An 18,798-nucleotide genomic window follows, 5' to 3' on the forward strand; every position below is an offset into this window, starting at 1 on the left:
TAATTGCCCCGCAGGGGCTTTTGTTGCTTCACGTAGCGGACTTGCTCGCCAGAAAAATATTCATGTTGTTTCTTCAGATTTTTTTCGTGATATTTTTTTAACTTTCGTGCATTTTACACAGAGCGCCTGTGAAACCGAGAAATCGAAAGTCCCGTCTGCACTGCCAGTCTACACAGCTTTTTAAGGTTTCACAAACAACAAACAGCACACAAGATTTTTGCTTGGTTAAAATCTTTTTAACGTAGTTGCTAAAACTGGATTTAGTTGAGGGACATTGTTTGCTACTGAATGAATAACTATCAAACTACTGATATTGGATCAAACCTTATATGATTGTCAGAATAGAATGGATGACATCTTCAATGACAGTGTGTTTTACACACACACAGTCAATACGCTGCTCTACCGAAACCCTACTGATATTATAAAGGCGTAGACAAAAGGGAAATTGACTGTTAATTCATACCGAATTCATACTGTCTACCTATATAGTGACTTCATTTTGAAGGAAATTAAATTGAAATTTTTGGTAGAAATCGACAAAACCCAGTATATACCCTATATGGATATTGCAGAAAGTAATTTTTCAAAGAGTAAGCCTTGCGCCAAAACGTGCCAAAAACTGGTACCAACATTGAGTTTCATACAGAAGGTTTAGTGAGTGAGACATGCCAATGAGAATATACCGTGAAAAAGGGTAACTTGCATCAGTGGAGGCTAACATGCATATACCCCAATTAACAGACCAACTAGAGCAGTATTACTTCTCTTCAAAGTGTTGACATGGAAACATTATGACAAAATTACTTGACAATAGAAAAACGTACCTTTAATCAGAATCACTTTTCTTTTCCCACGACAACATGTCACAAGCTTCGAAGAGCGTGATTGTAAATGTCTTTTGCCTGCTCTTCTCTGCACACTCTCCCCCGTTTTCGCCACTTGTTTAAAAAAAATGTCAAAATGGGGTGGTTTCCATAAGGTTGCGTACTTACTTTTTTTTGCCGCCCCTGTCTCTCAAGGGTGGCTGAAGGGTGGTGAATATTTTACCGAGTGGATGGGGAAACCAGGCTCACATCTATCAGCCAATCATATTTTGGACTAATGACGTAATCGCGACTTATTATTTTGAAAATTCTAAATAACAAAGATGTCAGATTATGAAGCGTGTAAAAGTGAGGTCATTTGGGAAACGCAATTCATGGTAATTATAATTATCTTTCCTCAATTATTTACATGTTTTCTTAAATTTGATTTTCATATTACAAGGTGAGAAAACCATGACCAGACAAGTCTGTGAATTGGGGTATATGCATGTTAGCCCCCACTGATGCAAGTTACCCTTTTTCACGGTACTATGACTAACATGAACTGAAACTGATATGATTAATTCTCGTGGACTTTTGAAGCACAGTGTTACCAGCTAAAAAATGGTTGAGCATGGGGAGCAGCGAGCAGAAAAATGTAAACAGAAGCGGAACAAAAGCCGAAAAAACGTTGGATTATGGAGTATTCGATACCTACTATTTTGTGAATAATTCTTTACGCCAATATTGAAGCTTTAGCAAACTTTGAAAATGCTGTTTATGCCACTGTGCCAGAACGGTACTTCGATGTGTATGTATGTACGCCGAAGATTTTCACCCCTAGTTACCTAAATTCCAGACTGGGACAAAACATTTCAAGCTTCTAAGAAAAGCTTATTATTACACACGCTATTGGAGTAATTTCAATTTGAATTGTTTTGTCACATATTATGAACAGACTCGAACACTGTCTCTACTAATACCACCGCTGCACACTGTACCGTGTTGATGTTAAACGTAGGAGCGTACTTTGCTCAAATCAAAACTGAACAAACTTTTTGACTTTTTAGAACCAGACGTCCAATAAAATACAAACACAATGTTGTACTTACCTGTGAAGTGAAAAGTTTTTAACCATGTTGACGGTGGTTACAACGGGACACGGTGTCTGAAATAACAGTCATTTCGTTGAAGAATCTCCGCTTTCTTGCTTGCCAGGGAAGTGGAAGTGGATTACAGCGATAGAAAAAAATTGTGTACACTGGCGGATTAGATGATGTTTTAATATTTTCATGGTGACTAATTTTCGCTGAAGGCCCCTTTTCAGATTTTCTTAGGATTTTATTTTATGGTCTTTTGTAAATAAGAACAAAGGCTGTGAAATCCGGGAAATTTAATCCCTGAAGATTAATACCTTTATTAAAATTATCTGATTCAACTGCCAATTGCCAATTTTGAGAGCAACTATCAAATTTATATCTTTAAGTAACCATGAAGAAATTTTATTCAAGCTAACTGAAAACTTTTTGCAGAAACACGTATAAACATTGTTAAAGTGTTTCAGATAATTTTCAGTAACCTTTGATACAAATAGATTATATCTACAGTATGCCACCAGTCCAAAGTTACTTACTTTTTAAATTTCAAATCAAATGAATGAAATTGTATTCAATTTCATTTTGGAATTCACCTTTAATCTGCATTATGTATTCTTTATGGAAGGGAAGCACTTTCAGTTTCACAGTACACATTCTTATGTTTGGGTTTTCAAAAGTGATTTTTATCTGGTGATTGAAGAAAATCAACTTTGATATCATTCTAGTTCTTAACATGTTGCGAAACCTGTAATGGTTTTAATTCAGGTCACTTTGCATCAGAAAGTGTAGATTTAACATGTTTTTTTTTTGGATTGACACTTTCGTTACGTATGGATATTACATGGCATGGACCAGGGGTTTAGGTACCCCCTAAGAAAATAGGTACCCCCTGAATTTTAGGTACCCCCAAACAACAGACGTTAGTAGGTACCCCCTGTGATTGGTACCCCCTGTGACTTGAGTATATGTCAAGAAATGAAAAAATTGTATATTTTTACAATTAAAAAGAATAATGATAGTTAGATAAAAGCAAGATAAAATATAGTTCCCAAGCCCCCAGACCTTACTGCATAAAAGTTAGATACCCCAGAGATCATAGGTACCCCCTGAAATTAAAAAAAAATCCAGCCCCAGCCTTTTTCAGGAAGATTTTGGTTGTAGCCCCCCCCCCTGCGGGCTGGGGGGGGGGGGTTCATACCATGTATTATTGAGGAGATTTTAACCGCATCGGCTCGTGTTTCTTAACTTTAAACAGCTCTAGTAACACCGAGCAAAGTTCCTCTGGGCTATATCTGCTATCGGCGGGGCATTCATAGCGACAGCTACTTGCTAGTTTTATAAGAGCAATGAGGCTCAATTAATATGCCAAGAATTAAGAACCATTCAAAAACAACGCTGAGGGTCAGACGGAATGACTAGATTCTAAGCAGATAAAAAGGTTGAAATTAGTAAAAAAGAGCATTAAAATCTAAAATACCTCACTCTTTCCCTAGCAATAAGAAAAACTTAAGAAAAAGATTTATGCTCAAAGTGCAAAACAAAAAAGGACAACTGAACTTTCTTAAAAATTTTACTTGTTCTTAAAGACAAGACGACCCAGAGTAGAAAATTTCGCATAGTGGACGTTTATTCATAGACGATAGATATATCATAGAAATAATCATATTAAACTCTATCAAATTAATATGGATTTCTTCTCGCTGTAACAACCCAACTCTATTCTCCCTCCATATAATAATCGAAAAAAATCGGAGGGTTGAGGATCTTAAAGGGGGATTTGTACTTTCACGGTGAGACGGGATCGGCTCTTTTTTGTACGGGCGGATTTGACGAAAAAAGAGACGGGAAAATGGTGTATTAAAATCAGACGGTGACGGTGATTAACCTCATTTTTTGTCATATTCCGAAATTTTAACCTCTTCAAACCGGTGTGACGGTGCTATTTATTATTGTTTTTTCAATTTTCGGGATTCTGGAATTCAGCCAAAATGGCTAATTTTCCGAGACCAAGTAGACTTTTCTGGAACCAGGGGATTTTTTTTCGGGATCCCAAGAGATTTTTTTCGGGACCCAAAAAGGCACAAAGGTACGAGAAGCACGTAATTAATCACACTTAAGAAATTAATACTAAAATCTGAAATCGTGTCAATATTTTCAAAAAGTCCTACCTAAGTCCTAAGTTTTACTAAATAGAAATAATCGGAATTTACAAATCTACACAACAATTTAATTAAATTTGCGTAACTCGTAAAAATTACCTATAATGTATTCTATAATGTATAAAAATCACCATAAACAAGCAAGAGTACAAAGACAGAATACATTGTGCTGAAATATATATACAATCACTTAAAAAAGATTGATATAAATAAACTTAAGGCTTGGGGACACGAGAAGTTTTTTTCGCGTTGCTTCAATGCAACATGCTCCATCCCACCAACACAAGAAAAAAAATGCATATCCCATGGTTTCCTTTTTTGTTTTATGGGACAAAAAGTGAGGGAAATACCCAAAAGATACGCTGATTTTGTCCCAGGGACAAAAGTGAGAGGAGCACAAAATGTTATTAAAAGAAAAATTGGGATGGAGACACGAGAAAGCGTTTAAGGTTGGTGGGATAGAGCATGTTGCATTGCACCAACGCAAAAAAAAACTTCTCGTGTTCCCAAGCCTTTAACCTCATACAGTTTAAAACAAAATCTATCTAAATACTTTTTTACCGACGAATTTTCTACCAATGAAGAATCAGTTTTTCAAAAGTATCATATCAAGTATCATTACTGGACCAGCTTACATTTTACAAAGTCTGTAGGACAACCATCAAATTCTTTGAAACGAGGGTCAGATAGTAGAGCCTTTGGAACACACGCGCAACGGAAATTCGTTCGACCAGGTTTGAAAAACTTTCGGGGATATCCTGTCCAATCACGATCGACAGCCCCACTAAAACGGAGAAAGAAATCATCAAATTCAAACAAATAAACATCATCGAAATTTTGATTTTATTATTATTGATTGTTTAATAAAATTAAAATTTTGGTGTTGTTTGGGTGTGTCAATCATGATTTAGTGGCTTGGGGAGAAAAAAGATTTACGTATATTGGGTTTTTCCAGAAAATAATTTGAATATGGGGCGTGGAGGATATAACAATTTTCAGTGATTTATCCCCACCCCTCCCCGGATAAAGTGACTTTTGGCCCCCGGACAGAGCAAATTTACCCCCGGACAAGGAAAATTTTGATGATTTTTCGCTACCCCCCCCCCCCTGGACAATATATCCTCCACCCCCATTTACGGACATTTTCTGGAAGAGCCCATTAAATAAACCATTTAAAAAATATATAACTAAGGGTACTTCCAAGGGGTATTAAGCTTGTCTGACATCCCTTAAAATATAGGTTTGATAGAGAGAAGGCTAAAAGTGTCGTGGGTACTGGTGGCAGCATTTGAACGCAGGAAATTTCTTAGCGTCTTTTCTCTTTCTTCAATAGGGATTCCATGTGTTTATGAGAGGTGTTTTAAAGAATAATCGATAAAAGATTGAAGTAGATTTGCAAACCTGTTAGTAGAACACCAAATTTCATGACCCGTTTGTGGCGTATATCTTGAATTACATCCTGGAAACTTTTTCTCATCGTCTTTTTCCTCGGCTTCGAATTTCGATGCTTCAATTAAACCTTGCCGATAAATAGCTATTCCTTCTTTTTCATTGCCATTCGAATCGTAAAAGAAACCTTCTAATTTACCAACAAAAGGGTATTTGTTTTCGAAAGTATCAGTCCAACCCTTCAAGCCCGAATATTGACCAGCTGGTAGTCCAGTAATGTCGTCAATCAACCCTTCATCGTTGAACTGACCAGAGACGTAAGCTCTAGAAGCATCTTTGCCAGCAAAGAAATGATATGCACCATCTTTACCGTAATGTTGTTTACCAGTGGTGACGTCATAAACTTTTCCTGAATACAAAAGTCACGAGGAGATTTCAATATCCGCTACATACTGCAGTACTAGACAGGAGAACCGTCCTGTATTTTTATAATCTGATGTATACAGGACGGGTATGACCTGTGAAGCACATATCTGCCTCAAAATATTTACAGTGGGAAATTCGAATTCAACCGTTATTAGGATCTGGGAAATTCAAACTCTCAGCCCATACCATGCTTTATTAAGTGGTTGAAGTAAAAGCCGGTCAATACAAGAAAATGCGCTATTTTGATTGGTTCTCTAGCGGTCAATATAATACGGTAAAGACAGGTAAAGACCACTTCAGTGCTTTGGTCAAACTGACGATGATTTTGAAAAGGGAAATTTGTTTTATAGAAAAGTTTCGTCAGTTTGAACATGATTTAAAAAATGACTTCTTAAATGCAATGACTTCTCATAAGAAAGTGACGTCAGAATAAATCAAAGAAAATATTGGGTAAAAAAGAAACGAAAAAATCATGGAAAATTAGTGGAAAATGCATTTTTTTTGGCCAGAAACACACAAAGAATGTTCACCAGTTAATAAGCACAATAATATAACTGTTTTCTCGGTCAATACGTAAAATATTGACCTCAAAACCAGTTATTATTGTATTAGTATATTTCGTCATCAGTACATAGAATAACAAATCATAGCATGGATCTCCAGGCTAACTGCAGTACTAGCCTCCCATAAAAAATTCCCAAAACAATAGATTGAATATGTTTCTTTAAAAGAATAGCACCTTATCATTGTTAAATGATTATCGGCAAGCTGTAAATAGCAGAAATATCAAAATAAGAAATAAATTTGCTGCTTGGATATCCAGGTTAGATTATCGTGGGCATTGGTATGTGGGAATGGTACTTTAGTCTTTAGGCGTACAAACTTTCACGAGCAGAAACTCTAGCCCTTTTCGCGAAAGTAAATGTCCTTGAAAATTCTTGAGAGGGCAATTCGCGAAAGTTTATGCTCCCGAAAAAAAATCTGAATAGAAAATTTACTCAAATTTTCCTCTTTGATGTTAACAAAGATAAAATCTACTGTAGAAATTATGCACAAAGGTCCATCAATTGTGGATTGAGTACATTTGAACGATCAAAAGACTGGTTTTATGCACCGAAAACTTGAATTTTCTACTTAAAATATTCCTAATTCGCGAAAGTTTATGCTTGCGAAATTTTTTTTTTTCAAATTCGCGAAAGTAAATTTTGTAGATTTCGCGATTTTTCGACCTTGCAAAAGTTTCTGCTCGCGAAAGTTTGTACGCCTAAAGTAACTGGAATGTGATACTGATAGCAGGAAAGACGATACAATCTTAAATAGAAGGTACGATGAAAAAACTCACCTAAGTATGCTAAATAGATCGGCTTCCCTTCGACTTCACCGGAATATTGTCTGATTTCCTCTTTAGTGAATATCCTTTCTCCAGTACTTGGTTGTTGTGCAGCTGGCTTCTTGAAAAGCCCCAGAATGTTGATCAAGGTATGCAATACACTATCGTCATTAGTGCTCTGCATATGGAATGAATTAAATACTCTTGACGAATAACCATACTTCAATTCGAGAGGTACTATAACGGCACATGCAACCACTACAACACTTGTGTAAGCTAAAAACTCACCAATACCAGGACATCTTCGTTCGAATTTTATTTTGTTTGTTTTACCTTCTTCCATTTCTGATTGATTGAAAATATACAAGATAGTATAACGTTTTTTAATAAGAGTAACTATACGAATTTCATGACAATTTGACAGATTTTACATAAAACTATGAATGAAAGGGGTTTGCATGAGTCTTATCACGTTATTATATCTTGAGTAGAAATTATTGTACAAACGATAAATTGCTCATCAAGAGTGCTCCCATAAACCAAGGAAAGTCTTTCTTTTTTATCAAACAGGCCAAAAAATCAAAACTCAGCGAACTCAACTCATAACTCATTAGAAATGTAAAAAAAAATGCATTTCTCTAGTATTTTTTAATAATCAACTGCTTGTACAGATGAGTTTCTCGAATGCCAAGGTGAAGGAAAAGCTCTTTTTATGAAGAATTTGAATTAGGGACACAAAAAGCATAACCTCGCAAGAGACTACAAAATTGTTCGAGTTAAAGAAGGAGACATTCGAATTAAGGAGGTTCTAGTTGTAGAATTGTGTTAAAGAGTTTATTAGGACGGTGTAAGGGAATTTGTTTTTGTTGAGGACACTCATTTAACAATTAATTATAAGCCCCCTATTTCTGATGATTTTCCTCATAGAAACCCAGTAGTCGATAATCAAAATCAGAAATATCTTCTCATTATTTGAGCCTTCATCAAATTAAATTTACAAGCTTTTTCACATTGAATTGACGACACGAATGTGGAGCAAGTTTGGTCAGAAAGAGGAAAATAAAAATAAAACCTTTAAAATAGTTTCTGGTAATTATGGCAAAAAATGACCTCATTTTACATCACTTTACTGGTTGCCATTCAACTTGAAATGGCTCTCTCAATGAATAATGTCTGTGCTAAATTTTAAGTATATATTTAAGGGGCACTTACATATCAATATTTCCCACGTCAAAATGACGCTAGTCCAAGACCCCCCCCCTACCCTTAGTAGAGTCAGTCATCTAATATTGTAATTTTTAATTTTTTCTATTCACACATCACACATTTACAATTAAAAACTTAAAATTAAAATTAAAAACTATTAATGAAAAATAACCAATCTCTCCTTTTTTAACTCTCCCTTAACTCTCCAATCCTACCTCCTATATTATCCTATTATCTTTTTTTACACAAACCATGCAACAACCTTTTTTTTAATTTTGAAAATCAATTGGCTTGTCTCGTCTTACCACCAATCTTTTGTGTGGAACCATGAAAAATAGACAAAAAAACTATGTAGTTGACAAATGAGAAAAATACCTACAGTATCTGGCTTTTTACCTGGTAGAAAAATTAGAATCAGCCCTGAAAATCGATGTTTTGATTGATTGCAGACAGGGAAACTGACCAACGAGTATGTTCAAAGGTTTAACATGGCAGCAAATAAATATTTTTAGTCAATCAGACATCATGTCCGACAGAAATGAAATCCTGTTAGTTGGTCAAACTCAAAATCCTGTCGGTTATTCAGTGTATATTTTTTTTTAAAGTTATGGAGAAAGCGAGAAAAATAAAAGTTACATGTTTTTTTTTTTATAAGCATAACGCTTATAAGCATATGAAGGCTCAGATTTGCAGATTTCCTAAGCATAACATAAGCATATACGCTAGCCTGAAATATTTTTCAAGTATTCAATCTCTTTTTATTCAAAAAGGTTTGTAAGTGGTCAAGTAAAAAAAGACATTCCACGGCTAGCCACATTCCACTGCTCAAAAATTTAAATGCTTTTTGAATCGAATATTAACAAAATTTTAAAGATTTTACTAAAAAATTTGGTTGGGTGAATCAAAAGCATGATAATTCTTAAGCATATAATAAGCATATTCTATGTCTGGATGCTTTGAAAGCTTAAGCATACTCGAGCCTGACCAAGGGGCATACACTTGCTTATAAAAAAAAAACATGTACCTTTGAACAATTTGTTACTGTATATAACAGAGAAATTGATTCGATGAAAGTGATCTTAGAAACACCCTTGGAAGTTACGAAGAAAGCAAGTTGATAAAAGTTAACTTAGAAACACTCTTAAAAGTTAAGAAGAAAGCGAGTTGATAAAAGTTAACTCGATGGAAGTTGTTCAGTCTAAACTTAAACTCCTATATCAGGATTAGAAACTAGGCTAGTCTTACCTCTTTTATCTTTCCCTTTACAACAATACAATGCTGACAAGTTGACACAATACATGTGTACATGTACATTGACAAAGTAATCCCTGAAAGAAGTTTATATCAAAATCAAACTGAAACAAAAAACGAAAGTGGTCTCTCTTTGCAGGTGTTTATCAAATTTCCACCAATGAGGTTGCCGCATTTCAAACGGCCCTTCTTTTTGGCACCAGTGGCCTCTCAGTGCCTTGCACGACAGGCGGTTGTAAAATTCCACCCATTTGTTTCAATCCATGATCCGTGGCTCAGGTTTTTTCTCATCTTCAATTTACTGAAGAAAGCGGGAATTTGATGCGAGAGTTACATTGTCAACAAGGTGCCGTAAAAAAATCATTGAATAAAAGAAAAACTTAAAACCTTTAATTATATGACTGATTTTATTTAGGTTGCGCGCTCTTATCCTAAGGCGGGGTATTATTTTGTAATACCCCGCTTGATTTGTAATACCCCGCTCCTAAATTTTTGATAATACGCCCTCTTTTCCGCCGTCCCCGCCACAAACAAAACGCAAACACAAACAAATACGCAAACAACAAAACTGTTGAACCATTCAGGGGAAATTAAGATGCTTCACTTTATTTTTAGAGTTAATATTTTTGATCAAAACCATTTTCTCCAACATAATTTCACGCGCCGAGTAGTGTTCGAATTTCCAAAACATTCGATTATTTTCGACAACATTCGATTTTTTTTTAAAACAAACACAAATATTTTGAGAAGATAGCCGTTAGGAAAAGTACAAGAAAAATGTACAAAGAATAAAGATGACAACAAATTCAGGCTGTTGGATGATGATGTTATTCTTTTATTATGGCAAAATTCTGACAACAAAAACACGAACATTTGGATGAACGCACTTCAGAAATGGGCGAAGTCTCGTGGACTTTTGAGGAGAACGGGAGAACATATCCGAATACGAACCATATAAATTTGAACACTTCATTTGTGACCATTTTATGTGAAGATACGCGAAAGAAAGAGTATGGCACTGATTACGAACCTGACTCGCTGATAATAATGCAGGTGTCTTTGCAAAGGAGCCGAAAATACAATTTTTATGAAGAATCTTCTTACCGATAATATTGTTTGAAAGTTTGGATAATGGATTATTAGTTTTGTTGTTTGACATTATATTTTTGATATATTTATCTGCAAAAATTTGAAAGTGATATGGGATGGAATGATTTGTGTTTTGAAGCAATACATATTTCTACAATACATCCTAAATTTTCTGTCTTAATTCTGGAATCCCGATTTCGGATAGCTCTTTAAGAAATGATAAAATCAGTCATATAATTAACCAGGAATGATATGGCATTTCGTGAAATTAGGATTAATACCCCTCGTATCATTTTGCAATACTTTGAAATAGCCCTCACTTCGTTCGGGCTATTTCAAAGTATTTCAAAATGAAACTCGGGGTATTAATCCCTAATTTCCCTCAATGTCATATCATTACTATTACAAATATTCCAGACGTAATTAATCGAACCAATCGAACTGTATTTTTAATCGAACTTTGTCGAACTTAATCGAACTTTGTTGGCGAAACACCCTTGAAAGTTACGAAGAAAGCGAATTGATAAATGTGATCTTAGAAACACTCTTGAAAGTTACGAAGAAAGCGAGTCGATAAAAGTTAACTTTGAAACACCCTGAAAGTTAAGAAGAAAGCGAATTGATAAAAGTGATCTTAGAAACACTCTTGAAAGTTACGAAGAAAGCAAGTCGATAAAAGTTAACTTTGAAACACCCTTAAAAGATTTATGATCAATGTTTGCCATATTGATAAAAATATAAAAAACAACAACATTTAAAATTAGCAAAAGCTTTTCGGTCCTTCCGACATCATCAGTGCTATAGAATAGTAAAATTGAAAATCAAAAAATTTATAAATTTATTCGTCTAAAATCATTAAAAAGTAATAAAAGAAAGCTATTAAAAATGAAAAGAGGCATTCTCACGGGATATGTGAATGTTTCTTTTCTATTTAAAATCTATGTTACACCATTTCTAAAAAGAATTAAACGAGCAGAGTCGAGTTGGTCATGAAGACGTGGTCTCTTAAGGGTAATTAATAATGCGGCTTCCAGATTTTTTCTTAATCGGGTATTCGTGGGAGCGTTTAAGATTATTTTCCATAAGAATTCGTGGTCAGGGTGGTTTTTGAGATGCTTTGCAGGTTCAGAGTTGTGCTCAAAGTTATTATGTTCTGACCACCTGGTTTCAACATTACGTTGGGTTTCGCCGATATAATTCAATCCACAAGAACACGTGCCTTCGTAAATTTTACACGCTGGGTGTGGATTTTAATCCTCCGAGTTAAATAACTGTTTTACTTTCTTTGTTGCCCATTTTATAGCAAAATCAATTTTGTCGTTGGTAAAAAACTTCAATTTTTCAATGAATCGCTTTGGAAGTTGTTCATTGGTGTCTGAAAATGGAACCTCAATGAGTATGAATTTGCGTTTTTCTTTGAAAAGGAAATCAGGTATGATGCAATCATCAGTTAATTTCGTTTCAAAATCTTTTCGGTGAATCGAATTGGGTAACCTGCTTCTCTAAACTTTTCTCTGATAATTTCCTTTTCTTTATTATAATCGATCAATGCTGACCTAAATCGATCATATAGAATCAGTAGCCATTATCAGTAGCATGGATGATTTTCTGTAACAGTTAGTAGCCATTCCGGGTTTGCTTGTTTTTTATTTGACGCTCATGAAAATCTTCAATTTTAGGTCCAACTTTGACAAGCAATTGTTCTTTGTGTAGTTGAGCTATAAAATTAATTATTTTTGAGTAATTTAGAGCTTTCTTTTAGCTTTCCAACCATATATAATATGCAGGTGTAATATTCTACACTTTTGTCTAAAAATTCGTTTCAACTAAGGCCATTTCTAGAAAAAATTAGATCTGCGGGACACAAAAAATTTCACAACTCATCTTTGATTTCAAAGCACTGCGGAGGAAAAAATGTTCAGACAGTGAAACTTTCCATATTTATCAGAAAATACCTGAGAAATCCAATGGTGCTACTCTCTGAAATTAATTCTTTTATTAAAGTTATTATTTTTTACTTTTCATACTTTGGCAAGCATTTTCAGCCTGAAAACGAGGACTAGAATTATAGAGAGTGGTACCACTGAAAAATTTGACCTTTTTTTAGCCTAAAACAGTTATTTATATGCCATGGGGAGGTTTTCCTCCACAGCGCTTTGATTACAAATATAAGTAGGTTCAGCAATTTTAACTTCCGCTTTATAACGTTTTTATTGTTTTTTGCAATGCAATGTCTTCTTTTTCAAAAAAATGTCTTTTCATTTCTTCCTTGAAGTGTTAGGGGCGCGGCGAGTCCATATTCAATCTTGCCACGCGTAACGGGAAAAGACCGTTACTTTCAAAACATACCTACCCACCACCTTAACGGTCTTCATGATTTTGACCAAAATTTGACCGAAGCTTTCATTCCCGCTAAAATCAAACAAACGGCCCGCTACAAAGGTCGCCATTTTTTCAGAGGTTTACAACGGCCGAATTCCATTACAATTTTTAAACGGCCTTTGTTTTTAAAACTCCCAAGGCAAGAATGTTATACTCTGAAACCACCCCTAAATTGCTCAGGGAAAGGATTTTGGATAGCATGCTAAAGGAAAAAGCGAAGAAGTGAGCGCTACGATAAGCGATCTTTGATTTTTTCCTTGGAATTTTTAGTGGAGTTTCATTTTGGTCATCAACGCCACAGCTAACTCTCAACATTCCGATATACCTACCCACCAACGGTCTTTTCCCGTTACGCGTGGCAACTTTGAATATGGACGTCGCCCCTTAGCAAGCCATTACAAAAAGAATTTGATAAAAGTCTGCAGTCAAAATGAAGATATCTGGAATATCTTGACTCAATACAAAAGCTTGATTTCAATTTTGCAGCCTATTTGGGCCATTTGATATGCCATTTCTGGGCTAAATTGTCAACCTCAAATGTCTAAAAAGGTGCTATTTTAGCGAAACCAAAATCTCAATATCTCCGGAACCGCTTATCATTAGGAGGTGTATGAGTATGACCCCTCGTTTTTTTTCTTTTTTGAAGCTCTACAAGATGAACTAGGTTTGATTGCCACCAGAATAGTTTCAATTTGACCCTGGAATGGCTACAGTTAGGGCAGGGGCAGGGCAGGGGGCAGGGAGCGGAGGGAGGGTTTTGTTTCAATCCTTGTTTGTGCATCGGAATATTAACAAGAAACAAAATAGAAATGCTGCTTCACACTTGAGTTATAACTATCACTTGATAGACCTTTTTTTAAAGAGGCCACCCTGTTGAATAATTATGTAGTCCAGCAGAAAAACAATAATACAGTCATGCATAATTATTACATTAATTATGCATGATACAGTAGTTATGCATGACTGTATCATTGTTTTTCTGCTGGACTACATAATTATTCAACAGGGTGGCCTCTTTAAAAAAAGGTCTATTGTCGATAGCTGACTGACTGATGCTGGATAAGTATATTCCTGATGATATGACTTACCTTTACAAACACCGACGCAAACACCGACTGACTGCTGACTGCTGATTGTTTACTTTTTTACTTTTTGGTCTACCATTTTGATGTTTTGGATACCTGCATCCAGTGGCTGAATATGGTGCAGTTTAAAAAATCAATCTATGAAACGTTGAAATGAATACATTACAAAACGCCCTTTTGCAAGGAAAGACTCAAATTCTTTTAGTCGGTGATTTACACAGCTGTATAATGATGGATAAGTCAGTATTACGAATACGCAGATGCAAATTTTTTCTTGATTTTTGAGGAAATTGGAATTGGTTGGAAAGGAGCGAAAAGGAACTTCCAAGGAAAGACAGGAAAGGAAGTGGATCAGGAAGTATTCTAATTTGTTATCAAGTAGGAGACTCTCACCTCTAGTCAAGCTGCAGTCAGAGTCTAGTTTGCATAGCTACGAATTTCTTGGTAGATTGTAGGTATAGCCTGGAATTCCGTGCCAGCCAAAATTTTATTTAAAAAATTGATGTCATCCATTACGCATTAGGGGGTAATTACCTATGATACCTTTGATGTGTTTTCAGCAATTTCTCTGCTCACTCAACCCGTGGGGTCCGGTGTTTGACCATTTCAAACAATTGAATTCGAGTCAGCCATCCTGTAAGGGATAGGGCCGGGAGCAAGTGGCTGGTCGGGAACATCTTGCAGAAAATTGATCAGTTGTTTTTGAAGGAATTTTTGGAACTTTGGTCCTGTCACGTATTTTTCTTGGTAACACATTGAATAGTCTTGACTGGTGTCTGAAAGGCAGCTCTTCCAAATGTTTCGTTCGTGTATTCACTGGTTGAGGTGGCATTTTCTTCCCAGCGTGGGTTTGTCTATGAATAAATACCTCCCCTTCACCATAGTAAAATTTGGCCCAGTTTTCGATTATATACCTTATATAGAATTTGGTATCTTGCGTCTTCTCTCGAGACTGTCTATGAGGTGTTTGAGTTCTCCCAGAATTCAATGGGTGGAAGTCGGATCCCTTTTATAAAGGATTTTTGCAGATACTCAGTTCTTGCATCAGGTATCGCTTCGTAGGAGACCATAGCAGGGAGCAGATTCCAGTGTGAAGTACCAATGTCTTCCAAAGAGTGTCATTACTGATTATCCTTAGACTTGATTGAAGGTTCTGTATATCCAGGCACTTATACCCTTGACTCTGTCAGTGATGTTTGAAGTGCAGGTAATGTGTTTTTCTGGAATGGCCCATCCCCACCAAACAAAACAAAGCAAGTGTCGTTCCGAGTGGGCCAGAGTGACATCTTGCAACACACATGGTTGTTTGAGCTACCAGGAAGAAATTTTGCGAGAAGAAATTTTTCGTCAAATTTAATTTGGCGAATCCGAGTTTCAATTAATGGCAAAAATTTTTAATTTCGCGAAAGAGCCGATTCAAAAGTTTCAAGGAATTTTGTATTTTCGCGATTGAGAAATAGACCTTTTCGCCTTTCCATCCGCCATATTGAATTGTATGCAAAAATTATGGTGGCCGAATTGCCGTGGTGAAATTCCCTAGAAGTATGCAAAACCTATGCAAAAAGAAAGTATTAATTAATTAAAACTTACATGCATAATTGGCATTATATTAAAGTGTAATCTTGTAGAAGAAAGATTAAATTTGCTTCTTTTGAAAACTAGAATAATCAAATTCGCCCATCTCTTAGAACAAGCACTTCAAAAAACCATAACATTAGACATAAACTCAAACTGAAAATCACCCGCGAAGATAAAAAATAATCCTTATTCGCTGACGGTAAATTATTCTCCTGGGAAATAGAACCGCCAAACGATCAAATCAAAACATCGATCTGAACCCGCTGAATGTGTGACGTCATAATTACGCTTTCAGTTTGCGTGTTTTGAAAGTTGGTGTGTGTACTCTGTCTTCGTGGAATTTTTTTTAATGGCATGAAAAACAGAATATGCAATGTCTTTAAGAACAAATTCCTAATTAAGGCTTTTGTTGTTCGGTAAATATTTCTTTTTGGATAAGAATTCCATCTATAAAATTATTTATAAGATGCTGCTTTGTTGATTTTTAATCTTTGTGTAAACTTGCATATGTTTTGCATATTTTCCAACTAAATCCAACCACGGCTTTTTCGTTCCTATATTTTTTTGCATACAATTCAAGATGGCGGATGGAAAGGCGAAAAGGTCTATTTCAAAGTAATTTTTTTTACAGAGAAAATGTTTTTCATATTTTTTCATCACCATTTCAGGACATATTTCAGTCACTTAACAAACTTTAACAACAAATAATAACATCAAATATTAATGTTTCTATGATAAGTCATCATTAAAACTTCTAATGGATATCAGCCTGTCCAAACCAAAGAAGAACAAGGTTGCTCACAAAGAGTCAGAAGTTATCAACTTAAATTAACTTTTTTCATATTTGATATAAAATACACGTTACAATGCTAATAAAGATCAATTGGTGTCCATCTTTTTTGGTAATACCTGGTTAATAAAAAACAAAATAAGAAGAAAAAAAAATCGGATTCACGGAATTTAATTTGCCGATTTACCCCATTTTGGTGTGTTTCGCGGAATTTCATTTTGTGAATTACGCCAAAATTTTTATTTCTCTGAGTTTAACCCCAAGTTTCAGGGATGCATGCTGCTGGCTAAATTTCTGTCTGGCAGTCTAAGGGCCATTACAGAATTTTTCTGTAACATGGCAGAGGGGGCGGGCGACACAGGAATTTCTGAGTGCAAAGGTTTTCACCAAATTCGAAATTTCCAAGGTGAGAGAAGAAAATGTATGAATTTCCAAGGCAATTGAATTAAAAAAGGTAAAAAAGAGTGGAATTTCTGATGCATTTTCCAGAAGTACAGTCATCTGGGGTAATTACGGGACAATTTTGACTTATTTGGGCATTACTCTGAAAGTATTAAATCCTAGAGATCCGATCTTTTGATATTGACCTTTACACAAGATTTATTACTTTTCCTTGAAAGTTAGTAGATGTTCCTAAAATCTATTTTAAAGGTGTCCCGTAATTACCCCGCATTTTGGCGTAATAACGGGACACCTTTGGGGTAAATATGAGGCGGGTATAAAATTTTCTTGAAAAATTCAGATATCTTTCCAAAAGGTCATGATATTTGAGGTTTTGCATCCACTTGATGATTTCAAATCCAAGTGCTATCATTTAAAGGACTTTCAACAAAATTAGTGACAGTGTCCCGTTTTTACCCCACCTTTTTTTCTATTTGGGGACGTAATAATGGGTCACTTCAAACAGTAATATTTGTATAGAGCAATCTAGAACAGCTGAAGTAAATTTAGATGCAAACCTTTGCAGATTTTGAAATACTTGTGTAGTTATGAATCCATTAAACTAGAAAATCAAGTTTGTAGTTTTCTTTAAAAAAAAAGTACAGTACTTCAAACTCAAACTTTAGTGTCCCATAATTACCCCAAAATTAAGATTTGGACTATGGGGTAAATATGGGACACACTTTTTAGAGATAAGGTGCCTTGTTTGATGATGAGACTACTGTAATCCTCAAACCATAGTAGCTTGATGCAGAATTCAGTCAAATTATAATCAAAGTGGTTACAGCTCATCCTGACACAAAAAGCTTGAAAAGTTCCATTCTAAAACGACGAAAATCGATCTTTATGGTCACACAGAAACTTTAGTTGAAACATCAAAAAATAGATGTTTAGAATAATCTAACTAGACATTTTTCTCTCCAAAATCCTATCCATCTGAAATCCAAATTATATATAATAACACAGTTTTTAGGGGTGTCCCGTATTACCCTTTATTTTAACTGTCCCGTAATTATCCAAGATGACTGACTGACTATACATAATTTCATCTGAATTTGAAAAGAAAAATGTTTCCGAGGCTAGAAATAATTTTAAAATGCACGTCCTCCGACGGGAGTAACAAAAATTTTCTGGATGGCCCTAAATCCTGTATCAAGATAACACGGAATTTGGAGTGTGGGGCCGATTTTACTTTCATTTTCAGTGGTTTTCCCTTTCGATTTCGAGCCAACATCTTAGCAACGGTGTGCTCGCCCATAGTTACAGGGTTTGTGCAAAAAAAAAAAATTAGAAAAGTTTTCCAAATCCCCTATTTCGATTGAACCTATAAAAAATGAATTTTCCATGTTTACTTTTTGCACCAATTCTTCAAAAGGAAAATATTTAAAATATTTATATAATATAAGTTCTTCAATCATTTTTTACGGCACTTTGTTGACAATCTAACTCTTGCATCAAATTCCCGCTTTCTTCAGTAAATGAGATAAGAAAAAACCCTAAGCCTTAAGATCACGGATTGAAACAAATATACATGTGAAGGGTGGATTTCACAGCCGCCCGTCGTTCAAAGCACTGAGAGGCCACAGGTGCCAAAAAGAAAGGCCGTGGGAAAGGCGACAATCTCAATGGTGGAAATTTGATAAACAGCTGCGAAGGAGCGCTGAAAAGCAATCATTAGATGAAGACCACTTTCGTTTTTGTTGCAGGTTTTGATGTAAACTTCTCTCACAGGAATACTTGTCAATGTGTTGTGTCAAACGTGTCAGCAT

At 35.3% G+C, this 18,798-nt stretch overlaps 1 protein-coding gene across 1 annotated transcript; it reads right to left on the minus strand.

Annotated features, from left to right (window-relative positions):
* Positions 1-4,351: 4,351 nt before the first annotated feature.
* LOC136817672 (neuferricin-like) lies at positions 4,352-14,271 on the minus strand. The gene is made up of 4 exons (XM_067073991.1): positions 14,224-14,271; positions 7,220-7,552; positions 5,464-5,860; positions 4,352-4,846 (listed from the first exon to the last, which is right to left on the minus strand). The coding sequence occupies exons 2-4, from the start codon at positions 7,548-7,550 to the stop codon at positions 4,681-4,683; spliced, it is 894 nt and encodes a 297-aa protein (XP_066930092.1). The 5' UTR covers positions 7,551-7,552; positions 14,224-14,271; the 3' UTR covers positions 4,352-4,680.
* Positions 14,272-18,798: the final 4,527 nt, after the last annotated feature.

Source organism: Clytia hemisphaerica, unplaced genomic scaffold (assembly GCF_902728285.1).
Source record: "Clytia hemisphaerica strain Z4C2 unplaced genomic scaffold, Clytia hemisphaerica genome assembly, whole genome shotgun sequence".
NCBI lineage: Eukaryota > Metazoa > Cnidaria > Hydrozoa > Leptothecata > Clytiidae > Clytia > Clytia hemisphaerica.